Here is a 26,857-nt window from a genome sequence, read left to right on the forward strand (position 1 = left end):
ACGAAGTCAAGTTCACGACTATGATATAGGGATGTCCTGTCTGACTCTCCAGTTTGCATTTGGGCTTGTTCTCTTATCAACTAAGAGGTCCTGACCTCCAGTCAGCTTCGTCCCTATATAAGGGTGCCAGCCCTGGACAGCACAAGCCACCCAAAGGCAATTGCCAGCTGTGCTTCATTGGCAGAGCCTTTATCACCATCCAGAGATCACTGAGCAAAGGAAAACATGGAAACACGGTCAGGCGGCATGTCTTAAAGCACCCAGTTGTTTGTCCAGTGGGCACCAAAGACCAGTGCTTACATTGTTTCCTGTTTTAGGCTTTCTCAGTTTTAACCCAGATTATCGTCTATTCTCAGCATCTTGTGTACCTCGCTGTTAGAATGTACAGACTATCTCACCCCAGCCTACAGTGCTGACCTCACCTTGGCTGTAGGGCTCTTCCATGGATGAATTTTCTCCCTAATTAGTCAAATACAGATCTCTAAAAACCTCAAACTCACAATTAAGGGACCTCTTTTATTAGTGATCAAAAAAAAAAGTTTGCATGTGAAGTATCCTTTGTTCCTACTGTAAGAAAAATGAAAAGTGGTGATTCTACCAAAAGTAGTTTTCTGACTACAAGTATTTGTGTTCCTTTTGTTAAATTATCAATTCACTAATGTGCAATGATAATGCTTCTCTTTTGATGTGTGAAGGCCTCATATTATGTGTGCTAATTTAATAGGATATGTAATATAGACATAATTAATAGGATTGATGATTAATTCTGAAAAGTGAACAGCTTTGTCTAGTTTCTTATAATACCCATCATTTAGGGAATTCATTCTTCTGCTAGAAAGAAACTAAGTAGTAATTACCCATTCATTTTAATGGAACATCTTCTGATTCCCTAATTGTTTTGTACTTTGGCTTTCTATGTAAATACATTCAAACTTAGATTTTATTCTCATAAGCTGACTATAATGAAGGCTCAAAGGATGAAGAACAGGAATCAAAAGTTGACAAGTATGAATCAGGTGGAGATAAAAGGTCTGAGGGAATTCTAATGGGTGAAAAGAGATTTGATATGTGGTTCCTTGTAAACAGCAGATGCCTCTGTTATGACATGCTTAGCCATGCAAGAGCGTACTGGTTTCTAAAGCATCCCATGGCCATTTCACTGATTACATGTTACATGCCTTTCTCAGACCTTGCCAGAGCAAAAATTATTTCAGTGCTTCAATGAAGTCTTTATTTCATGACTTCAAGGAGGATAGCAGACAAGTATATTAGCTGCCCTTACACCACACCATTCATGTGCCTGTGGGAATACTCATATCCCCATATGAGCCCTGACCACATCACCCTTGCTCTGATGTTCGTGTTGGTGATACTTCTGCCCATACTGAGTACCAGACTCTGGCAGCTTCTGGAGGGGGGAGCCATGAGTCTTTCAGTAGAACCTCCCTGTGTCCAGAGGTCAGTCATTCCTGGTCAGATATTACAAAGAAAGAAGAGTACGACTTTGATCATAAAGTCTATCTTAAGTTAATTTCCAGGATTTTCAAGCCCACTTCACTGCTGCATCATACCTGTTGGCTTTGGAAGTCAAGATGCTCAGGTATGTCCCCCAGTTAACCCACTCTAGGTGATCAGGACTGATGTTGAATAAATAGCTCATGTGTTGGCCAAGTCTTAAGTGTTAGTAGGTAGAACATTGTTTTGAAAATTATGACTTGGCAAGTATTTGTTTGTAACTGTGTATTTTAGAAGATATTTCAAGGTCAGATTTTTAAAGTCATTTGTTGGCTAGAAATTATTGAGTCAGTGTATCTTTCTCACTTCAGAAATTTGGGATAGTTTGTGTTTATTATATATAATATAAATATATATTTACTTGTTTGTACGTTACATAAAATAAATACAAGTACATATGTGGCTCATAACTTCCATGTGAACTAAGTTGAAATGTTCTGATTACATGCCTTCTAATCATCTAGTATCATTGAAGTGTTTTTAAGTGTCATAAGAGGATCTGTGAAAATGAGTTCTATTATAGGTAGATGGTACATGATAAATTTCTAACAGGTTGTATTAATACCTCTATATGATTAGAAGTTGGCTATTCTTATATTTATGTATTTACTAATATTTGAAGTGGGACTTTCACATGGAGCTGGCCTAGCTCGTGTTGTAACTGTATTTCTTCTCAATTGGCTGTGATACTGTCACTGCATAGTAATCTTCTCCATAGTGATCTTCAACTAGCAAATGATTAAATAATCTTTAACCTTAGTAGGGAAATGTCTATACCTTATATCAAGTCAATCTATTATACATTATTCCTTTTTCTTATATTCTGTTTATTTAAACGTAACTCTGCTAAACTGGTATCTTAAGAGATATATAACATCTCTTTGGAACATCTGTTGATCATTGTGTATTTAATTCAGCCCAAGAGTCAAATATAGTAAATATTTAATTCAGGCATCTTTAAGCTATACAACCCATGAAAGTTAATGTTACGCATTTTGAAACCATAATGATACGATACTGCCCACCTTCATTAGAACATTTTTCACTGCTGCTTCTCCAGTGTATTTTCTTAAAATTAAAAGCTTCTGCACATTGGAAAGAGAACTTCCCTTGGAACCAGAGCATTAATAATCACAGCTTTGTCACATTCTAGCTTTATGTCTTGGTGATCTGATGTAACCCTAGTTCAGTTTCCTCATCTATAAGATGGCAGTAATAATATTGTCCTGAGCTTCACAAAAGTGCCAAGAAAATTAAATGACATAATGTACATGTGCAAAAATACTTTCTAAACAGTAAACACAATTTAAGTGTAGATAGATTCAGTAGAATTGCTGCTCTTGTAACACGGATTGCAGCTGATCTGAGTAACGTTATCAAATCAATTCTAGTATCTCACTGTTAAATGTAGCAGCTGGCTTTCTACAAGAGAAATGCCTGGATACAACATCTCAGGGATGAGCTTTTGAAGGCCAAGAATATCTTAGACAATGCTTTGGCAGCGTACCTCATCCTGCCTACTCTCATCTTAAAAAGCCCATGCCCCTTTGGTCACTCCATTGTAACCCAGGTAGAAACAGTGTGCTTTCTGTAGCTCAGCTGTGTTGTGACAGTGCCTTGCCCACAAACCGCACTGTTCTTTCATACCTCTAGACGTTATCAGAAGAGAGAAAATAGGGCTCATTTATTTTTGTTTATATTGAGAGGCTAGTCCCATTTGAAGAGTCTGAATTTACTGTGCATGATCCACTGTGATTCCTGGGAACAGAGTACGTGGCATTTATCAGCAGGGCGCACCCTCATAGGGAGGAGACGTATACCTCCTGCACGTTCTTCAGAGCTATCAGTTGCTGTGCCCTACACGGAGGCCCAGGTTGTCACAGTTAGTGCTAAAAAGATTGAAACGAAAGATGAGAGGTGTGATTTCAAAGAAGGGGAAACAGGATGATTGTCTGTGTATTGTTTAGAGAGTGTAAGAATGAAAACATTCTGGTTGTCATGCACCACGCTAACTTTGGAACTGGTCTAAAGTTATCACAACAAAAATAAGCAATGTTTGATTTCGGTTTGTTTGGGTCTTACCCTATGCCCTGGGAAGCAACTGATCTTGCTTCTTCCGTAAGCAGCTTCCTCTTCTCACTTCAGTATCCTTTCCAGGCCTCCGGCTGTGTAAACAGAAATTCAAGTTGTTCTGGTTAACTTAGGGAAAACCCCTAAGCCGCGTAGTCTTTAGGTGCTCCAGCCCCACATTCTTAATTTAAAGAGCTCTGCTACACGGAAGAGAGGCTGCACTGCTATTTCCAGAGAGATCCAACAGCTTCTGCCTTTCTCTTATTTCGGTCCAGGAGGCCAAACCTGATTTTGTACCCTGTAGTGGTCAAGGATATGGGGGAAGACCCCTATCACAGAGGGCCCTCCCTCTGGAGGCTGCTGGCAGAGTCTTCTTAACAGGGCTTGGACTGTGACCAGATTAAATATCTTCCGTAGGTGCAGAAACTGGCCAATCCGGAAGGTCCAATGGCTTCTACATTAAGGTTTTCTTAACAAGATGGTATACCCCAACTTTTACATAGATTGCTTCTTTTACGTCCTAAAAGAAGTTGTATTTCTTCCTCCGTATTTGGGCCACCTTGATCTTTAGTTGTTTCTGCCTGCCTATTAAAATGACATTTTTACATTTCCAAAATGATTTCTGTGAATAATGTCCATGTACCTTAGACGCATCTTGGACTGTTGGCCCTACTATGACATGAGACCACATTTAAAGTTGAAAATAAAATGTTTCCTTCAACTACTATCCATGAAGTGCGTAATCAACCCATAACAAATGCTAACACAAGGGGTAAGCTCTATTACTGAAAACTTGTGTCCTCTTTGCATGCACTGGTTCTCAGCCAAAAGTGACTGTGTTTACTAATTTGGTGAGATTGCTTTTTGTAGAACTAGGACTTAGAAGCCTGAGCAATCACCTCTTTCTTTCTAGTCTGTTGAAGAAATCTGATAGGCTCTTTTAACCTTTATAAATACACTTGCACTTCCTGTCCTAAGAAATAAATGAAATAAAATAAAACAAAAATGTAATTCTAAGAAAAGCCTTAAAACTGTGGCCAAATCTGCTTTCACAGCAATTAAGGTTGAGGCAGTATGGAGAGGTAGGAGTCAGCCGACATGACAGCATTTACCTTATTTTTTTTTTTTTTAAACAAAGATGGATTAAGATCAGATTTTTTTATTGGAAGCTAAAAGTTACAAAGTAAATACTCAAAGATTTAATTAAATCAGTAAGCATTTGTTGCATTTTTAATCAGAATTCGTTAATCATTTCCTGACAGAATTACTATGTATTAGATCTCTGCCGCATTGAAATTGTCTAGGCCCCCTGCATCTGTTTTTAGCAAGACTTCAGTTGAGTTCCATCTTTTCATTCTTTTACAGTCTGTAAAGGCCTGGTGAGTCAGCGTATTGAAAATCAGTCATCATCTTCTGTCTAGGAGTTCTTAGTGGCCTGTACATTATTTTCGCAGATTCCTGCATCATTACAATTTTCATGTGTTCTAAGTCTCTTCTTTATGTTTTTTAAAAAAACAAATGAAACCAGTTTCTCAAACAGGAGGTGTTCACATTCCATTTATTCTCCAAGTGTGGAGTTGGTGCCCAGCATGTGACTGACAATACAGAAGTGAAAAGCACCATGACAAGCCAGGGATTTCAGGGTCTTGTTAGAAAGTGAAATGGAAGTGGTATTTTATTCCTTTGTGGCTTAGAGAGGGCTGTAATGCATTGTTACAGGTATAAACTAACATTTTAGAAGTACTTCCCCTATTCTTGCCCAGGTCAGCTATGTCATTGGTAGTACTTGGCTGCCTTTTCTACCACTCCCTTTTCTAAATCTTACGTTACCCATAGTATACATGGCCCCTTTGTATGCCTGCCTAAATGACTTCACTAAAGTTTTCTGTAAATCCCTCAAACCTCAAACCTCAAACTTAAGAACCCAAACTGAAATCCCTTAGCAGGACCAGCTGTCTGTGCGTCTTTTCCAGACCCTGGGCTCATCCATTTGGATATGGACTCCCACAAAGCTGACAAGACCCTGTGGGTGCAGGAGCATCTCCTGAGGACCAAGGCCTTGAATGCCTTGTTCACATCAGCATCCCCAACACTTAGGGTGACACTCAGAGGGTCTTGATCTCAATGTGTGGAAAGAACAAATGCCCCCGTTATAGTACTGTGTTGGCTTGTTTTGCGGTGAGACTTATTCTGAGATTAAGAGCTGCATTTAGCTTCTTGGCCACCAGGATCCCAGAGTAAATTACTTTTCAGGACTCTAAATAGTACCAGGAGATTTGAAAGAACTGATGCAATTTCTAAAGCAGCCTGACTTCCTCCCAGGAAGTTACTCCCACACCAAGACTCTGACTTCATGACCACCAGATTTAGAAATTGAAGTATCTATGTAAGAAGTTGCCTCCTAGGCAGAAATCAAGAAATCCAGCTATGACATAGGTTAGAGTCCATTTTGGTTTGTATATCCTTCCACAGAGGAAAGGGGGAGGGGGAAGAATCTGGAGATGCTTTTTTTTTTTTTTTTTCCAGAGGCTCATGTATATCCCACATCATGGTCAGTTTCAGAGCAAGGGCTGTGCCCCCACCCCGGTGACTCCTGGAACACTAAATTGGATCTTTGTAGAGGAAGAAAATAACACAGTTCTGGATTTTCCGTAGCTGTTAATTAGTTTTATGGCATAATTAAAACAGCTCAAGAGTAAAACAAAGTCCAGCTTTAACAGCCTGTTAAGGCTTCTTTTCTTATCTTGAGAAGAGGTAAAATAATGAAGTTTTAAACAGTTGAAGAAGTTAACTGGAAAGGAATTAACATTTCAAGGCCGTGCCGCTTCTTCCTCCTCTTGTGATACCAACCAGAATTGAGGGAAAATAGGCAGCAGGGAACCCACACTGAATTTTCCAGACTCTACCGCTGAAAGACATTGCATATTTCTATTGTAATCATATGTGATGCAAGATAATGTTGCTCATATTTGAGTCCCAAAAGAAAGGATGTTTGTCTGAGCATCCCATGAGGTAAGCAACCCCATGAAGGACCCGCTGCAGCCGGCGAAGGGTTCTAGGTCCCTGACGTAGTTGATGGCAGAAGTAAATCTTTATTCCCTTACAGCGACTTCGTTTCTGAAAGAGGCCAAAAGTCATTTCAAGCTGAATCTGACAGATAAGATAGAGGCCAGAGCTAAGGAAAATAAGTAGCAAAGCTGATCTAAACCAAGGTGTGACTGTGAAATAGTAACCGTCTTCTTTGCACGTTTCAAAAGGGGCCCTGGATGCCATGGCAAGAGGAGAATTCCACAGCTGTGTGCAGCAGCGGCAGCACCACTGGAATACGTTTACAGCCGACCAGGGCTGCTTAGAAGGGGGTCATGTTTATTTGGATATATAACCCCTGATTTGTTTGTTTTAAAAATAAACTTTATTATGTTAGTGTCGTACCTCATGTTTTCCTTGGAACATTCTCCTGTAATCCTCTTTGAGAGAGTGGGAGGGAGAGATTGTGAGGAGAGAGAGAAGTGTTAAACAGAGATTTCCTGAGGAGGACCAGGAATCCTGAATTAGCTAAATAACCCACTTCATTATCTCCATTCCTTGGTAGCACTTGATATCTTTGAAGACAAAGATAAATTCGAGTCCCCATTTTCAAGAGTCAGTGAGCAGTAACAGCTTGTTTGTGTGGCACTGTGATTGATCCTTGTCCGGGCAAGTGGCCTTTCCACGGGTTATCTGGCTTGGCACATGACAGACAGAGGTGCTGGTGGACTGTGGAGCCAGACCCGCTGTGCTTCCCCTGCTCGCCCTGCCGCTTCCTAGCTGTGCATCTTGTACAAGTGACGTAATCTTGTGCCTCATTTTCCTGTGGAATTGAAACAATACCCTGTCCCACTGGTCAATGGAGATAAAATGGCATTGACATAGGTAACGTGCTTAGCACAGGGCCTGGGACGTAGCGTGCATTCAGTAAGTGGAAGTTACGATTAGTATTAGGTATCAAAGAACAAAACTTAATTGTCAGAATAAGCAAACCAGTTGGAGTAATAAATGTAACCTTTAGAGTTAAATGGCACAACGCTGATAGCCAAACATAAACTGTTTTGGTTATTTTTAGTTGGATATTCCCAGTCTTTATTTCTACTTCCCTCTTCAGGCTGAGTGCTTAAAATACATTTATATGTAGTCTCAATTAGATTATGCTGTTTCCCCCAAAAGACTACAGTGACTCTTAATTTAATTTATAGAACCTTGAATTGCATGGAATAGCCACCACGTCTCGCTTTAAACCCGGTAGCTTCCAAAACTTCCCAATGGCGTTTTCGCAAATGGGTCCCTACGTGTCATTGAAGGAGACAGTGTATCTAGGAAAAGAAATGAGGATACTGAGCAAGGTATGGTGGCTCGTGCCTGTAATTTCAGCACTTTGGGAGACTAAGGCAGGTGGATGGCTTGAGGCCAGGAGTTCAAGACCAGCCTGGGCAACACAGTGAGACTCCCATCTCCACAAAAAAAAAAAAAAAAAAAAAAAAACCTAAAAATTATCCAGGCATAGTGGTGCATACCAGTAGTCCTAACTACTCAGGAGGCTAAAGCAGGAGGATCACTTGAGCCCAGAAGTTCAAAGAGCTGTGATTGCACCACTACACTCCAGCCTGGGCAACAGAGTGAGACCCTGTCTCTTGAGAAAAAGAAAAAAGTTACTGGTTTTCCTATTGCCTCCAAGGCATTCAGAGTGATTGTTCTTTCTCATATATCATTTTATAAATATTCTTTAAGACAGTGATCTCATACAGCTACTGAATGAGTATTTACATAAACCCTGTATTACCCTGTAGCTCAGCATTTGATCTTTGATATTTCTTCTGTGGTTTTGATACATCAGTTGAAATTATTCTACATAGGTCAGTATCATTCGGAAAACACCACACGTCATGTCCAGGTGCTTTAGGTCCAGGCTCAGTCTAAGTTCTTCCCATCATTATTCTCATGTATGTGGAGAGAGGAAGGGAAGGAAGGAAAGAAGGAATGAAGGAGAGAGGGAACGAGGGAAGGAAGGGAGGGAGGGAGGGTGAAAAGAAGAGAAGGAAGGATGGAGGGAGAAGGAAGGAATGTGGATAGGTGAGGGAGGGGGAAGGAGAGAGGGGAAAGGAAGGAGGGAGGGAAGGAGGGAGGGAAGGAGGGAGGGAAGGAGGGAGGGGGAAGGAAGGAAGGAGGGAGGGGGAAGGAAGGGAGAAACGGGGAAGGAGATGAGAGTGGGGAAGGAAGGAGAAAAGGAAGGAAGGGTGGAGGGGAAAGGAAGGACGGAGAAGGAAGGAAAAAAGGAGAAAAGGAAGGAGGGAGGGAGGAGGAAGGGAGGGAGAAGAGAAGGAGGGAGGGAGGGAGGAAGGAAAGAAGGAAGCAAGGAAGGAAGGAAAAAAATAATAATATAGACAGTATAGACCACTGCTTGACCTTGAGTCAGAAGAGTTATGGACAAGATAGGATGAGAAGTTTCACCTCCCGTCTGATTTCTTTGTACAGTAATACTGTTACTCAAATTTTATTCAGTGATACTGCATTGTATGGACCAAGGTTCATATAAAATATAAGCAGTGATACTGCTTAATGAAACATTGCTTCCTTTCATAAAGAATTCTCAGCAAAATAGACTCTAAATTTGATGGCCAAAACTAATGTCCTCAGTGCAGTGTGTTGGCTGGAGGTCACAGTGCTACTTAAATTAGGCTCATTGGATGATTTTGTTCAGCCAATTTGACATGTGCATTTTGGATACCTTAGTGAAGTCGCCTCCTTTAAGGATTCCATATTATCAAGAACTTCTGTCATGAGTTTCTTTTGAAAGTCTCCAAATGAGTTTTTAGCCTAATAATTAGTGTGCCAGAAGATTTCTGTGCAGCCTCTACAAACATCGGGAAGTGCATTTTTTAATAGGTACTGAAAGATTGATCTCTAATTACTACTAGAACTTTCCATGATTACTTGACTTAATGTCCCTTGTTGAACTGTAGCCAGCAGTAATGAGAAAAATGATAGAAGTTGTTGAGAACATAAGAGATGAGGCACTTAACACTTGATCTCAGTTTCTTCTTTGGGCTTGCTTCTAACTCGCCAGTGGATTGAGATTTATATCTATGGAGTAAAAATTTTACAATATTAGGCCATTATTAGTGCCATTTATAAAGGTGCATATGCTTGAGTAGAGATGGCCTAAAGTATGTGGGGGGATGTGAGTAGGTATATACAAATGCTACCCTATTTTGTATAAGGGACTTGGGACATGAGCGTCTTTGGATTTTGGTATTCATGGGGGTCCTAGAACCAGTCTCCCAATGGTACCAAGGGACAATTGTAATTGGTAAGAAGGAAACGTAGAGACCACAGATCTGTGCGCATTTCTCTCTGTGACCTTCCTCTGGAAAAGCTCAGTCGGAAGCACAGACTGGGTCTTCAGAGACAGCCACTTCCAGCTGCCTTAGAGCACTTGCTGCAAAGCTTGGGGCGGCTCAGAGAAAATGGGGCTCCTGATGCCATTATGGGCTTCTCATTGTGCCCTGAGATGTACTGGGTTCTGTTTCTTGTGTCTATTCAATGAACTCTGACCCTTCAAGAGCTTCCCAGATGCTTTCCAGGAAGAACCCTGGGCCCTGGGGATGACTGCCTTCCTAAGGAACTTTCCTTCTAGATGCCTTTGTAGTTTTTCTTGCTTAAGTGACGAATGGTGAGTGGCGCTGCTTTTAGAATCTGAACATAAAATGTCCCTGGATCAGTAGGTGTTATCTAGTTATCAGTCTCGCACTCACAGCCCCACCACCGGGTTTCAATTTGCCCCATCTCTGCTTTGCTGCTGGATCTGCTGGTTCTTGGGGCCTCACTCTGAACCAATTATTGTGTGCTAGAGGGAAATTTCTGTGTGTGAAATGTGGCCACTAGGGAGTCAGTAAGTTCAGGTCCAACAGAAAAAGGCGGTGAGTCCCAGAGAAAGGAACCTTCAAGGAGAAGGTTGGAAGAGGGAGGAAATGAGTGTGACAAGGGACAATGGGAAGAAGGAGCAGAATATTTAAACTATAAATCCCTGTATATACTGTGTAGACAAATAGCTCTTTTTTTTTCTCAAAAACAACAGTTTTCTGGGGGAAAAAACGGATTGCAGTGAAATGAATCTGTTTTTAAAGTAGAAATGCCCTTGTGATGAGAGTAATCTACGTGGCATCCCTGGAAAACGAAGGCAGTGGTTGTCTCGGTGCCGACTCCCACTCAAGGGTGGCAGAGGAAACCTGCTAGTTCCCTGTGATGTTGCCATTATCACTCCTTACCATTCCCCTGTATTGTTTACAAAACAGGAACTTCTTGAATCCATCTCTGTAAATAAACTCAGCTGGACTTTTTATCAATCTCTTTATCTCTTTCTAGATGACAGTCTAAGGACACTTATCTAACGGGTACCATTCCCTGTCGGTTGTTGTAGTGACCACCCTGTGCTGGCCTCAGTGGCCACAAGATGAGAGCCCTGAGGGTCCTCCTAAGAAAAATGAAAGACTAGGGAAACAGAAGTTTCACCGAATTCCAGAAATCCCAAGGCATACTGTGATTATACAAAGCTATTCCCTTGACCTCTCACGTGTAATAAGATCGTGTGCGTTGTCACATCAGCGACTCCACCATGTGCTGTTCTTTTCACTAGAAGACACAATTCCAAAGAAGGTGGTGTGCCACTTCAGTGGGAAGGCCTATGCCGACGAGGAGCGGTGGGACCTTGACAGCTGCACCCACTGCTACTGCCTGCAGGGCCAGACCCTCTGCTCGACCGTCAGCTGCCCCCCTCTGCCCTGTGTTGAGCCCATCAACGTGGAAGGAAGTTGCTGCCCAATGTGTCCAGGTATCTAAGCCACCATCCTTCCATTTGTCAAGCTGTAATGTTGATTTAAGATGAAATCAAAGCAGAGCTCGACCTGCTTCCTCTTTCATTAGTTCACATGGCCCAAGTAGCGTGTCAGGCCCAGTTAGCGCTTCCCACCCAAAGACCCTATGGGTAACTTGGAAAACCATGACCATCCAGATGAGGGGCAGATTTTGGTTCCATGCCAGAATTGCTCTGGTTCTTTTCTTCTCATTTGCATTCTCTAAACTTTAGTATAACCAAACCCATTAATGACACCTGCCCTATCAGAGTAGCACAGTTTTAGTGCAGTGTTGGACTAGCCTAGAGAAGGTGGTCCAAGATGGGACCCAGAAGGGAAGATGCTTAAGAGCCATTACACTGTGAAAATATATTAGAACCAAAGCGGAAGACCTGCATTTAAAGAATGTAGTTCTGGTTCATTCTTTTTTCAGTTCATCAGTTCCAGCCAGTACCCATATTATCCATGCAGCCCTCTCCCAAGCCCTCAGCTGAACCTCCCATCTCTTTCCACACATAACACAACCCCTGAGCATATCCCAGCTGGCTGTTTTGAATCCCTGCACCTGCATCTTTCCCCACGCCCCACTCTTCATGTCTGCTGCATTATCCATCTCATAGTTTCAAACCTCAGTCCTTCTCAGCTGCCCAGAGCCTCCCCTAGCCCTTCTCTTAGTTTCCATGTCTGCACCTCCTGCCAAAACTATTCCTCTTTCCCCTCCGTCTAATCCCAGAAGTGTAAGGCCTGAGCCCTCTCCATGGGGACTGAACCCCTAGACACACAGATTTCCCAGATAGTATAGACCACACAGACCCAAGTGAGGGCTCACTCTAAGACTTCATTGAGGTCCTGAGCGAGTCAAGAGCTTTTCTGTCTTACCTCGATTCTCGTGTTTCCTCGCAGCATTATATTAGAGAACCTTGTTCTGTTCCATACAGGGAGCTGGGAAGCATGCCAATTCAGAAGTGCATCTGTACTATGCAGTTGTAAGAGAGGGCAGTTGTTAAACCCAAAGAGTTTTAAGTGAGCTCTGCACATGTTGGCCTTTTGTTTAGGCGTTGTGCAAACTATCCCCAATTGAGCATTTCTAAAAATGTTCATTTATCTCCTAAAAAGGATAGGATGTTCTGCCAGGTAAGGGGGTGGAACCATTTTTCAGAGCCTTCAGTTGGGTTCTCTTTATAGTTTTCCATACACACTTGGTGTGTGTATGGAAAAAAAGGAAAGTCTTAAGTGTTTTAAATGAGAATAAGAAAAAATATGTGGTTTTCCACTGGAATTATTTTATCTAGTATATATTCGCCTATGTTTCACAAGTTTCATACCAGTTTCCCCAGTAATATGCTTTTAATGATATAAATGATGAAACTTGACCTTATTTATTTCACGAAGAGTCATTTAATGCCTTTTATGTGCCAAGCACTGTTCTAGGCACTGAGGACACAGCAGTGACCAAATAGTAGTGCACACGTAGCTTACATTGTAGTAGGGAGAAACCAGGCAGCAAACAGGTAAACAGTAACTAGGCAGCCACCAAGATGGGGATCAGGCTCTGGAGAAAGGCATAGCAAGACAAAGAGGCTGGGGAGAAGTGGGGCAGGCAGGTTGTTTTGTATTATGTAGAATGGTCAGGGAGTACCTTACCAACAAGATGAGATTTAATGAAGAGACCCAGAATTGCAGTTCTCATGGGGAAGAGGCAGAACCTTTGGGTGTAGCCAGGGCCAGGGCCCTGGAGTGGGAACATGCTGTGCATGTTCAAGGTGCATGTTCAGGAGGAGCTGTGTGGAGGTAACTCAGTGAGCAAGGAGGAGGTAAGAAGTGGGGCAGAGAGGCAGCCACGGCCAGACATAAAGGCTCTCACAGATGAGTGCAGGATTGTATTGAGTGAGATGAAACCTTGGAAGGTTTGGAGCAGGGAGCGACAGCATCTGACTTACCTTTGAATGGGATTTCTCTGGTGCTAGGTTGAACATAGACTGTGGGACATGGAGGTCAAGAGTGAAAGCAGAGAGATCAACTTTGAGGCTTTTTTAAGAATCCAAGTGAGAGATGACAGTGACTTGAACAGGGTGGTAGCCGTGGAGGTGGGGAGAAGTGGGCAGGTTCTGACTATGCCATATCAGTCGCATCAGTAGGATTTGAATATATGTGGGGAGTGAGTGGGAGAGGAGCCAAGGATGACTACGACATTTTGGTTTGGGGCATTTTTAGCTTGAAATACTCAGCATCAAAGTGGAGATAATGAATAGACAATATCTAATCTGGGGTTCAGGAAAGAGATTGAAAGTAGATCTACAAATTTGAAAGTTGTCAACCATAGTTGGTTTCTAGTCTCAAGGTTTTTAAGCCTTGAGACTAGATGAGATGACCCAAGAGTAAGAATAAATAGAAAAGAAAAGAGAGCGCAGGACTGAGCCCTGAGACCTTCTAACTTTTGGAGACTGAGCAGGTGCAGAGGGCCTAGCAAAATAAATAGAGAAGGAGCACCAGGATTAAAGGAGGAAGCCAAGAGGGTCAGTGACATGGAAGCCAGGTAGAGAAAGGGTTTCTGGTAGGAAAGAGTAAACAGCCGAATCAAGCGCTGCTGTTAGCCAAGTAAGATGCGATGTGGGAACTGACCTGTGCATTTAGCACTGCTGTAATGAACATCACAGAAGTACAGTGGTGGAGGCAAAGTCTAATCAGAGTGGTTTCAAAACAGAATGGGAGAGGTGAATTGGATTCACCTCTCCCATTGGGAGTTATGGTCATGCAACTCTCATGCAGACCATGCAAAGTTCATGACTAAGATGGACTATGAAGTTGAGTGTCCTTGGAGGGTTTCACAGAGAAAGGACGTGAGCTAGATTTTAAAGGACAGATGTGCTGTCTTCATTGGAGTGAAGAGGATAACCTGACCAAGACCTGAGATGGGAAAAGTCAAGGCCGGTGCCTCTAAGGTCAAGGCCAATGCCACTAGAGCAGTGAGTTCTAGTAGCAGTAGGTAAAGACAGAAACACTAGCTTGGCCAGGATTTTTCAGGCCTTAATTATCAAATGAAGAGTGTAGATTTTGTTCTTCATAGGGAATGGGAAGGTTTATTTTTGAGCAGCTGAATGACATGATCACAAAAGTGTTTTGGGGTAACCTTTGTGTAATGGGGTGGTGTGCAGGAATGACTAAAGCAGAGAGAGACCAGAGGCCAGGACAGCTGTAACATGCACTGCAAATGTCCTAGGTGTGATAATAAGGACCCAAATTCAAGTAGTGGTGGTAGAAATAGAGGTAGATTCATTCTCGTTGGTTTGTGAGTTTCATAAGAGAGAGTACAGATACTGCTGACATCCTTGTTCATCATTAGAGATTTCTCCAGTGACTTCTCAGTTAAGATTTACTGTTGAGTTGAAATTTAATTTCTGTTGATTAACTCTCCTTTCTGCATCTGCTGTATTCCTGATGAAACATTTTTCCATCTTTAAGCAATATTGCAATCAGTTGAGCTTGTGCCACCTTCTGTTTGATCCAGTATGGGCTGCCAGGAAGGCTGGATTCCTGTCCCATTCTTGCATTGGTTCATTGTGTGATCTTAGTCAAGACTCATCACCAAAGTTTCAGGCTTCCATTTCTCATCTGGATAGCACATGCCACCTCCCAGAAATGCTGTGAGGATTATACCATCTCAGAAATGATGGTGTGGGAGGGAGCACTTCCCAGTCTGTCCAGCAAGAACCTTGCTTTGTCCTTTAGACATTCTGAATATCCTCTTTCTTTACAAAACACTGTCCACCTTCACCATATTTGGATATGCGTACAGAACCTATGAGCTATTAGGTGATTAGCACCTGTCTCATTTTACAGAAGAAACTGAGGCTCAGGAAAGTTAAGAGTGTTATCCAAAGTCATGCAGCTGGTTATCAGAGGATGAGACCCCTGTTCCTAAATTGACCTCAGGTTCCATCTCCCAAAAAAATGTGGACCTCAGCTTGTGAGCACCAGCCACCTCGCCCCATATTCCAGAAGAGGACATTTTTAAGGAAGGCAGCTCTTAACAGATGACCAGATGCCTCCGAAAGTAAAATATATCCCCAGTAAATTATCTTGAGTTCCTCCAAAGCTGAGATCAAGTGTGAGCACAGGCGTGATTGTGACCATGTGCCCATGATCTTTGTGGCAGGGCTGGATGTAGCTTTTTGTAAGTCGCCCTGGCACTGTCCATCTGCTATGCCAACAGCTATAAAGAGCTCTTGTAGTAAATACCAGAAGGGTTCTATTTTAGAGTCTTGGGTTGAAGGCGGTCTTTAGCCATGGAAGAAGGCCTGGGTCTAGGCGTGGAAGCAAATAGCATTCCCACTTCTTTTTGTTTCAACAAGCAGTTTTTTAACTAAAGAATTGTTCTTTTTGGCAAAACTGCTCGGAGGCAGCTTCCCTTTTATGTTCAAATTAAAGGGAAATGACTCTCTTCCCTTGGACTTGAGGACTGTGAACTGGAGCTGTGAGTGTTTTGTGATAAAGAAGGAGGTGTGGGTGGATTTTAATCAGAGCTGAACTGAGTGGTGGAGTGAGCTAATACACAGGACAGCTTATGAGCTGCTGGAAGTAAGAAGTAGCTGTCAGGCATCACTCATCAGGAGAGACCCATGGGGGCCAGGATTGGTCTCACTCAAAACTGTATGCCCAAAACCAATGCCTGCCATGTAGGAAGTGCTCAGGAAATATCTGTTGAACAAATGGTAATACAATTAATCACTGAAGGAGACATCCTCCTTCACCATAGAGCCTTCTAACTTTCCCTGCTGTTTCCAAGTAAAGCCCCTGTGGGAAGAAGACTCACTGTCATGCCTCAGCTTGGTGGAGTTTCACCTGAAATCTATCCATATGCAGGGTCAAGGCAAAATAATTCCAAAGTTACTTCTCTACTGCTCTCACTCAGGAAAAAGCCTGAGGTGGAACTCAGTCAGTCCCAGCTCTGGGGCCTCTGCAGAAGCTTTGACTACTTAGCCATTGACATTCACAGATTTGGTGGAATCAGTGTCAAGTTCGCCCTTTACACTGAGGCCTCAGAAACCAGTGGCAGTTCGGCCCCTGTTGTCATAGGAAGGCTCAGTGTGAAGCCCTGGACTAGGCAGGGGAGGGACAGAAGGGTGTGTGACATTGAAAGGTGTCAAGTAAATGGCGACGTGGCTTTTCTGCCCATATTCACCCAGGAAATTCATACCACATATGAGAGCTTTTCAGTGGATGGATTAAATACCATCCCCCTACACACACCTCCCAGAGTCACCTAGTCCAAACCTACTGAATCAGGACCTGGGAGAGTCAGCACATTTTCTAAGCTCTTTGGGTAATTCTGATATGATTTTTAAAAATTTGAGAGTCAGTGGTTTGTGCTTAGGCCCCTGCGCCTGCAAATGGTAATACTTTCAGTAACTTCTATTTTTAATTCCCGAGTTTGCAGGGATGCACTGAACCTGTGGAAACTATAATTGTTCCCAGTTCTTTTTATGTCTAAAGGCTTTATAATATAACTAAGAAAGCAGAAGACTATTCTTGGAGGCAGCAAGAAAACTTGGGCTTTGGAATCACAGAACTGCATTTGAATCCCAGCTCTACCACTTACTAAATGCGTTGGAGCGATTTAACTTAACCTCCCTGGGTTTCTTTCCATGGCTGGGTACTTAGTTAACTCATGGGGGAACCTTAGCAAGTACTCTCTTCTCTGTCACTTGCCTCTTCTCTCAAAGTCATCTTAAGGTTTACTTCTCAAAAGCCTGGTAACTTTGAAAACAATCACTCTAGCAGAGGGGATGATTAATCCTGTTTTAATTTATATACTGTATATTTTATGTTGGTCTAAATTAGGCAATGGTGAGTATTTAGGATCCTACGTGTTGAGTAATTGCTTTGTAAAAATCAGTGAATAACATGGCAGGATCTGGCCGACAGGAAATATGTGCATGACACAAACTTTTATTGTCACATTTTGAAAACAGGTTCTTAAGAATGAATTGCTTTAAAATGTGGGGCTAGTTGTCATCAGCTGGATAAAGTATAAATATAAAGAAATATTTGTAGGAGCTGAGAAAAGCTCTGATTTTTTTTTTTTTTTGAAAAAAGACCTGATATTTGAGATAAATAATATTCTTCTGTTTGTTTTATGTTGTAGTATAATACCTATCTGATCAAACTGGAAAATGTAAATATATTTACCGAAGATCAGTTTCTAATCTAAATGGTTCTAGTGGTAACATAATGGACATCTGAGACTTACACTCATGAGGTCTCCCTACAGTCTGTTCCCATGTAGGGGAAGAGAGAGGAGAGGACATGGCCAAGAAGTCCATAAGAAGTGGACAGTGCGTTAACTTTTTCAAGTTTTGCTAACATATTTTGTGTAAGTTATTCAACACCCCTATATTAAAGAGCAGCAGCTATTAAACACCAACATTTATTAGCTGCTGGAAAGTGAAAGAAATAATTTCCCCCGGGCGCGGTGGCTCACGCCTATAGTTCCCAGCACGTTCGGAGGCCGAGGCGGGCGGATCACGAGGTCAGGAAATTGAGACCATCCTGGCTAACGTGGTGAAACCCCGTCTCTACTAAAAATACAAAAAATTAGCTGGGCGTGGTGGCGGGCACTTGTAGTCCCAGCTACTCGAGAGACTGAGGCAGGAGAATGGCGTGAACCCGGGAGGCGGAGCTTGCAGTGAGCCGAGATCGCGCCACTGCACTTCAGCCTGGGCAACAGAGTAAGACTCCCTCTCAAGAAAAAAAAAAAAAAAAGAAATAATTCCACTTCAGCTAGTCCCCTTCAGTTTCCATAAAGTTATAAAACCAACACCATTTGAACGTGAAAAAGCAGTTTTTTGACCCTGGTGGAGTAGAGAATTCTTTTGTCTTTTAAATGTTACAAGACGCGTTCCTTCTCACTGCAAAGCTTGTGATTCTCTAGCATGAATGATGTAAATGGCAGAAACTGCATCTTTCACGTCCCAGGAAATGTGGGCTTGAATTGAGTGCACCATTTGGATTGAGAATACAAAAGCCAACAATACAGCAGCTTCATCATCTCTTATGAAAAATGTTCCCTTCTTTTAGAAATGTATGCCCCAGAACCAACCAATATACCCATTGAGAAGACAAACCATCGAGGAGAGGTTGACCTGGAGGTTCCCCTGTGGCCCACGCCTAGCGAAAATGATATCGTCCATCTCCCTAGAGGTAAGCATTGAAGGCAGCTGAGATCTGCCAGTTTTCTATGTGGTCTATTTTGGCTTTTTTCTAATTTTTAAAATTTCCTGTGAGTAACTTTTTAAATGACTTGCTGAAGTAAATTCAGATAACTGTTCCCGGGCAGACCTGCTTGGCTGAAACATATTTACACCACACATTGATAAAATAAGTCAGCAGGTAACTGGATTAAATGCCTCCTTCCTGGCCCTCCTTGCTCAGAGACTTTGTAATGATGGAAATAAATATGTTCCTAGTCATAAGAGCTTCGTATCTGGAACTTCTAAGCCATCTCTCAAATGTATGTATATATAAACTTTATAAGGAGAGTAATCAGGAATTAGTCACTGTCTCTTGTAGATTCTGCACTGAGCATTTGTACATTAGGTTACCGTCTACTTCTGGGCAGTTTTCACTTCATGCGAGTTAAATTTATTACCTGTGTTGATTTTTCCAGTCACCAGGTTTACTCCATGCCTTTTTTCTTGCTCTATCCTTTCAGTTTGTGTGTAATAAAGATGTTATTTTGTCTCCCAATAGCTGTTAATATTTCCTTCTCTTTATATAAAAGTAGACCTCTTCTTGATCAGTAATATAAACTAGCTCTTGGCCGTGACTCAGTACTGCCTCCTGTCTACTCCAACCATATTTTCCAAATCATTGCTATATAATTTTTATATTTCTTTTGGAAGAAGCAATATTCATTGCTTGAGAGATTACTTGTCTGTGACTCTAGATATTCTAAACGTTATGCTTGGATCAAGCCAGATGACCAGAAAGCCAATTTCCTGGGCCTAGTGTTTTTCGCTCTCTGTAAAATTGTTCTGACTGAATGTGCTTTAGCATTATGCTTACATTCACTCAGTCAATAAATATTAGTGCCTGCTGTATGCGAGGCCCTGTTCTAGAGGCTAGACTTCGGTCATAAGTATAGCCATACTTATAGTATGTTGAAGACTGTGCATTGCATAGTATCTATGTTATACAGCCCCTGAAGAGAAATTTTCTCATGCTTCAATAGCAAGAAAGTGTATACTTCTCCTAGGCAACTGATTTGTTTTAACCTAGAAGACACTGTGAATCCTATCAAAGACTGATAGTTGTTTCCATTTTTGGCTTTGGCTGCTACAAAGCTCAAAGCTAACTTTTAGGGCTTGGTTTTAGAACAGAAACGGCACCGAAAGACTGAATTTTGTAAACAGACCTCACTTGCGGCTTCATTTTTCTTTCACCGAGACCTTCCTTAATTTATATCTCATTCTTCTTGTGTGACACATATTCCTAAAACTTCTTTCTATTTCATTTGGAATATGGGAAAGTAAAATTCATTGTTTTATTCGTTGTGTATTTAAAATCTGAATTCATCAATAAAATGTCACTCTTATCTTTGACATTTTTCTTGATGCTGATAAATATGTTTCTATAAAGCTTTACTGCCATCTGCACCGGCTAAAATGATTAGGAATGTTTTCTACCTCCCATTCCTCCCTGCTCCCACCACCCCTCCAGAACACACACAGAAGCATGTATCATTTAAAATCTGAGTTTTAAACCACAGTCTTACATACCACAAAGCTCTGTCACTTCATGAGCTGAATTTCCAGAACAATTTGAGAGTAACTCCTTTCGGCATTGTGTGTCATGTGTCTTTCACTAAACTGATTGTTAATGCATTTAGAAAACCTGACTACAGTGATTTCAAAATAGAATAAAAATAAGGAAACTTTAGGGAGTGCCCCCTACTGGTATATATTTAACCTTATTTCTGTCTGCAACATACATTGTAAGATACTTTAAAAGAACATAAGGCCGGGCGCGGTGGCTCAAGCCTGTAATCCCAGCACTTTGGGAGGCCGAGACGGGCGGATCACGAGGTCAGGAGATCGAGACCATCCTGGCTAACACGGTGAAACCCCGTCTCTACTAAAAAAAAAAAAAAATACAAAAAACTAGCCGGGCAAGGTGGCGGGCGCCTGTAGTCCCAGCTACTCCGGAGGCTGAGGCAGGAGAATGGTGTAAACCCGGGAGGCGGAGCTTGCAGTGAGCTGAGATCTGGCCACTGCACTCCAGCCCCGGAAACAGAGCAAGACTCCGTCTCAAAAAAAATTAAATAAATAAATAAATAAATAAATAAAAGAACATAAAGGTCGTCATTCATAAGTACAAAACTAAATGTAGTCACGTATGCAATATAATTCATTAAGGCAGAAAAACTAATATGCCTAAGCAAGATTTTCAACAAGTTTATGAAAAGTAAGACAATATTGCTTAGAGTTCAGTGAACCAGAGTATCAACCAAAAGACCAACCTCCTGATTCTGATTAGTTTTGATCTAATTAGTCTTAGTTATTACACTAGTAGGTAGGAGAATATACTTTGTTCTAGTCCCGTTTGCCAGTAAGCAAGGAGATCAGCTAATGTTTCTCCTTCAAAATCTGAGAAGACCATATACGTTAATAGTAATCAAAATATTTTAATGGTCTACTTCACTTTTTCAAAATCTACCTAAGCACCTTCTTATTTTCTTGATTAGCTAGAGCCGGCATCATCTTATCCAATTATTAAGATTGTCACTTTGATTTTTTTTTTTTTTTTTGAGACGGAGTCTCGCTCTGTCGCCCGGGCTGGAGTGCAGTGGCCGGATCTCAGCTCACTGCAAGCTCCGCCTCCCGGGTTTACGCCATTCTCCTGCCTCAGCCTCCCGAGTAGCTGGGACTACAGGCGCCCGCCACCTCGCCCGGCTAGCTTTTTGTATTTTTTAGTAGAGACGGGGTTTCACCGTGTTAGCCAGGATGGTCTCGAACTCCTGACCTCGTGATCCGCCCGTCTCGGCCTCCCAAAGTGCTGGGATTACAGGCTTGAGCCACCGCGCCCGGCCGATTTTTTTTTTTTTTTTAACATTCATCCCTAAGCGCTCTGCCCTCTACTAAGAGCTCTTTGGATCAAAATTAGATTTTAATCACATTTTTAGCCTGAAAAAACTGAGAAGCAATAAAACCAAGTTGCCAATCTCTATTTGCAATGTCATTAAAATAATCCTGAACAATTCCAGTTTAGGTAATAAATGCTTATAATTTTTCTTTTCCTAGATATGGGTCACCTCCAGGTAGATTACAGAGAGAACAGACTGCACCCAAGTGAAGATTCTTCACTGGACTCCATTGCCTCAGTTGTGGTTCCCATAATTATATGCCTGTCTATTATAATAGCATTCCTGTTCATCAATCAGAAGAAACAGTGGATACCACTGCTTTGCTGGTATCGAACACCAACTAAGGTAGTGTCTGGAAAAAAAATCTCTTGAATGATGAATCTAGGAAAACTTACACTTATATTGAAATTGCTTGAAGCCTTGTGTCTTAACCAGTGAAATTTTTACTTTGCTATTCATAGCCTCAAATCCATACCAGGCTATAGTATGAATCAAACATATAGTACTTGCCCAGGGTTGGACTTATCACAAGGTGAATTTTATCCATTGGTTAATGAATCCTGACCTTACATGGATCCAATTTTCTGGAGGTACTCTAAAGTTTTCAAATGAACAAATACCTCTGGATTTATTCCTAAATCATTCTTTATATTAGACATTAAACTTGATCACCTGGCATTTATCAGTCATCAGTCAACTTAGAATTGGGAGGGAAAAGAAGTCACAAAGGGAGGGGGATAATACTCAGGAGAGGGCTGGAAGATCATGAGGGTATACAGAAGGCAAAAGGACAGGTCAATGCATCAAAGGCAAGCACCAAGTGGAAAGGTCACAAAAGATGAAGAGGTGGTGGAAAGTAATAGTAGACAAGGTAGGGAGAGGCAGATTTCATATTGCGGGAGAAAATATATATATTTGTTTTCAGTACAAATGTAAAGGGCCTCTAAATCTGCCTATTTTGAAAGATAAGAAAAACCTGTATTAAGGGAAATAAATCATAATCCCTTCCAACTCTGATTCTGCCTTTTGCCTTGAGTTGGTTTATTTTAATCATACAACCTTAAGAATTGGAAACAGCCTGAACAATTATGAAATATAATTTACCATCTGGTTAACCCTTCCAAGTAAAAATTCTGTCCTGCGGTTATCCTGCCTCCGATTTTCCTTTGAATAAATGTGCATCGGGCACAGCCTCTATACTGGGTCAGGATACAGTTGCCAATGTCCAAAGCTGGGAAACAGACCCACTCATAAAGTGTATGGAATGACTAGAAACACACGGGCTGGCCCAGCCCATGATGGTGTTCTAAGGTCTGAGTGATTAGAAATCATCCCTTTGTTTTTAAAATCTGCCTACCTTCCACTCATTCAACCCCCTTTAAACACAGGTCTGCACTTCAAGGATTTGAAATCATTTCACCAGTCTTTTTTTTTTTTTTTTTTCAGTTCTTTTATCTTCCTATTTGACATAGTTTTTTGACATTTCACCTTTAAATACAGTTTGTCAGTGTCCTTCATAAAAGTATAGTTGGTACTAGAACAGAATGTGATACTCTGCATACAGTCTGTCAGTGAATTGTGAAACTATTATCTCACCTGAGTTAGGTACTAAATTTCTGTTCATTTGCAATAATGTAAAGCAGCTAATTCTTTGTGGTTTTATTCCTCCTCTCATTAAATAGCCTTCTTCTTTAAATAATCAGCTAGTATCTGTGGACTGCAAGAAAGGAACCAGAGTCCAGGTGGACAGTTCCCAGAGAATGCTAAGAATTGCAGAACCAGATGCAAGATTCAGTGGCTTCTACAGCATGCAAAAACAGAACCATCTACAGGCAGACAATTTCTACCAGACAGTGTGAAGAAAGGCCACTCAGTTGCGGTTTCAAAAGACAGAAGATGACTCAATCTGCTCTAAAAAGTAAACTAGAATTTGTGCACTTGCTTAGTGGATTGTATTGGATTGTGACTTGATGTACAGCGCTAAGACCTTACTGGGATGGGCTCTGTCTACAGCAATGTGCAGAACAAGCATTCCCACTTTTCCTCAAGATAACTGACCAAGTGTTTTCTTAGAACCAAAGTTTTTAAAGTTGCTAAGATATATTTGCCTGTAAGATAGCTGTAGAGATATTTGGGTTGGGGACAGTGAGTTTCGATGGGGAAATGGGTGGGAGGGTGGTGTCGGGAAGAAAAATTGGTCAGCTTGGCTCGGGGAGAAACCTGGTAACGTAAAAGCAGTTCAGTGGCCCAGAGGATATTTTTTTCCTATTGCTCTGAAGACTGCACTGGTTGCTGCAAAGCTCAGGCCTGAATGAGCAGGAAACAAAAAAGGCCTTGCGACCCAGCTGCCATAACCACCTTAGAACTACCAGACGAGCACATCAGAACCTTTTGACAGCCATCCCAGGTCTAAAGCCACAAGTTTCTTTTCTATACAGTCACAACTGCAGTAGGCAGTGAGGAAGCCAGAGAAATGCGATAGCAACATTTCTCTAAAGCGGGTTATTAAGGATATATACAGTTAATACTTTTTGCTGCTTTTATTTTCTTCCAAGCCAATCAGCCAGTTCCTAGCAGAGTCAGCACATGAACAAGATCTAAGTCATTTCTTGATGTGAGCACTGGAGCTTTTCTTACAACAACGTGGCAGGAAGGAGGGAGAGGGTGGCGAACACCAGGCATTTCCAGGGGCTATATTTCACTGTTTGTTGTTGCTTTGTTCTGTTATATTGTTGGTTGTTCATAGTTTTTGTTGAAGCTCTAGCTTAAGAAGAAACTTTTTTTAAAAAGACTGTTTGGGGGATTCTTTTTCCTTATTATATACTGATTCTACAAAATAGAAACTACTTCATTTTAATTGTATATTATTCAAGCACCTTTGTTGAAGCTCAAAAAAAATGATGCCTCTTTAAACTTTAGCAATTATAGGAGTATTTATGTAACTATGCTTCAAAAAACAAAAGTATTTGTGTGCATGTGTATATAATATATATATACATATATATTTATACACATACAATTTATGTTTTCCTGTTGAATGTATTTTTGAGATTTTAACCAGAACAAAGGCAGATAAACAGGCATTCCATATCAATGCTTTGATCACTTACAAATTTTTTTGAATAACACAAAATCTCCTTCTACCTGCAGTTTAATTGGAAAGATGCGTGTGAGTATGTATGTGTGTGTGTGTGTGTGTGCACGCACGCCTTGAGCAGTCAGCATTGCACCTGCTATGGAGAAGGGTATTCCTTTATTAAAATCTTCCTCATTTGGATTTGCTTTCAGTTGGTTTTCAATTTGCTCACTGGCCAGAGACATTGATGGCAGTTCTTATCTGCATCACTAATCAGCTCCTGGATTTTTTTTTTTTTTTTTTTCAAACAATGGTTTGAAACAACTACTGGAATATTGTCCACAATAAGCTGGAAGTTTGTTGTAGTATGCCTCAAATATAACTGACTGTATACTATAGTGTTAACTTTTCAAACAGCCCTTAGCACTTTTATACTAATTAACCCATTTGTGCATTGAGTTTTCTTTTAAAAATGCTTGTTGTGAAAGACACAGATACCCAGTATGCTTAATGTGAAAAGAAAATGTGTTCTGTTTTGTAAAGGAACTTTCAAGTATTGTTGTAAATACTTGGACAGAGGTTGCTGAACTTTAAAAAAAAATTAATTTATTATTATAATGACCTAATTTATTAATCTGAAGATTAACCATTTTTTTGTCTTAGAATATCAAAAAGAAAAAGAAAAAGGTGTTCTAGCTGTTTGCATCAAAGGAAAAAAAGATTTATTATCAAGGGGCAATATTTTTATCTTTTTCCAAAATAAATTTGTTAATGATATGTTACCAAAATAGATTGACATCAGCCTGATTAGTATGAATTTTGTTGATAATTAATCCATTCCTGGCATAAAAAGTCTTTATCAAAAAAAATTGTAGATGCTTGCTTTTTGTTTTTTCAATCATGGCCATATTATGAAAATACTAACAGGATGTAGGACAAGGTGTAAATTTTTTTATTATTATTTTAAAGATATGATTTATCCTGAGTGCTGTATCTATTACTCTTTTACTTTGGTTCCTGTTGTGCTCTTGTAAAAGAAAAACAAATCTAATTTCCTGAAGAATAAAACAGATATATGGCACTTGGAGTGCACCATAGCTCTACAGTTTGCTTTTGTTTTCTTCAAAACACACAAAGCTGTAAGAGAATTATCTGCAACCTGATTCTTGGCAGGAAATAAACATTGTGAGTTGAAATCACACAGTGTAACTTCCAAAAAGATTCCATCTCTGGGATCCGAAAGACAAATTGTCCTTTTAAGGTTATTAAGGTCCAGTGAACCTCTGGTGTCACAAGAAGTCCCCGGGCCTTTGGCGTTAGGCGGGTCTTTCCCAAGGAATCCTTGCGAAAAGATGAGTGTCTCCCAGAGCACACAGCATAGCGGTGCTGTTTTTAGGGAGACAAGAAACCGACCTGCTGTCAGAAACGTGCTCATAACCAGTATCAAATTTAACTTGCTACGCACAGGAGGATTGTGGTGGGAAACCCTACAGTAGTTCAATGCTGAAGAAGAAAGACTTTACCAAGCAAAATCAGGGGAAGCCTGACTACAAAGAGACTTTGAGCTGCTAGGAAAAAATAGGTATGTTTTCATACATTTTAGAAGCATCAATTTAAGAATGAGCTATAAACAGACCACTGTTGAATCTCCTTTAAAAAAAAATATATCCCCTAAGGACTTTCTACTACATCATATACCCTTTAAAGCTACATTTCTTCAGTACAAGGCATCATTTTTACAAATTCACATCAAATTAAATTATTAATATTACTGGGTATGTGTGTATCTGGGGAAAGGGCCAGTAAGTTCCACATAAGAACGTTAATAAAATAAGGAAACCATCTCAAGTTTCTCATACACCTAGAGATGACGGCTAAAATGCCAAGCAGGCATTCAACTTCAAACCGAGCCCCTGCCCTTTGCAGTCACAGCATCTCAGTTGCTGAGTGGAGTGAGGAATAGGGATAGCCCTGTTTGCTCACAGGCAGAATTGTGAAAGCTTCCTATAGCAGGTCCCATTTAGACTCTTACTTCATTCATGTCGTCTATGGGAGGGGGCTGCACGGCTGTTTGTTTGAAATGTCTCACAGCCCCAGAAAAAGAGCAGGACTTCTGTCACTCCACAGCAGCTCAGCATACTCTGAAAAAAGTCCTCCTCTTCTCCTTCG

General features: G+C 41.0%; 1 protein-coding gene across 4 annotated transcripts in view; it reads left to right on the top strand.

Annotated features, from left to right (window-relative positions):
- The window catches only part of CRIM1 (cysteine rich transmembrane BMP regulator 1), a 197,775-nt gene extending 171,982 nt beyond the window's left edge, over positions 1–25,793 (top strand). For 2 of the 4 annotated variants that reach the window (XM_023216359.2, XM_023216357.2), the window contains exons 13-16: positions 11,255–11,449; positions 18,549–18,671; positions 21,770–21,957; positions 23,295–25,785. In XM_023216359.2, the coding sequence (XP_023072127.1) occupies positions 11,255–11,449; positions 18,549–18,671; positions 21,770–21,957; positions 23,295–23,471 (683 nt within the window). In that variant the 3' untranslated portion in view covers positions 23,472–25,785. Of the gene's footprint in view, positions 1–11,254; positions 11,450–18,548; positions 18,672–21,769; positions 21,958–23,294 lie in introns of all 4 variants that reach the window. The other 2 variants (XM_023216356.2, XM_023216358.2) reach the window with 2 other exon arrangements.
- Positions 25,794–26,857: the final 1,064 nt, after the last annotated feature.

Source organism: Piliocolobus tephrosceles, chromosome 15 (genome assembly GCF_002776525.5).
Source record: "Piliocolobus tephrosceles isolate RC106 chromosome 15, ASM277652v3, whole genome shotgun sequence".
In the NCBI taxonomy this organism is placed as follows: Eukaryota; Metazoa; Chordata; class Mammalia; order Primates; family Cercopithecidae; genus Piliocolobus; species Piliocolobus tephrosceles.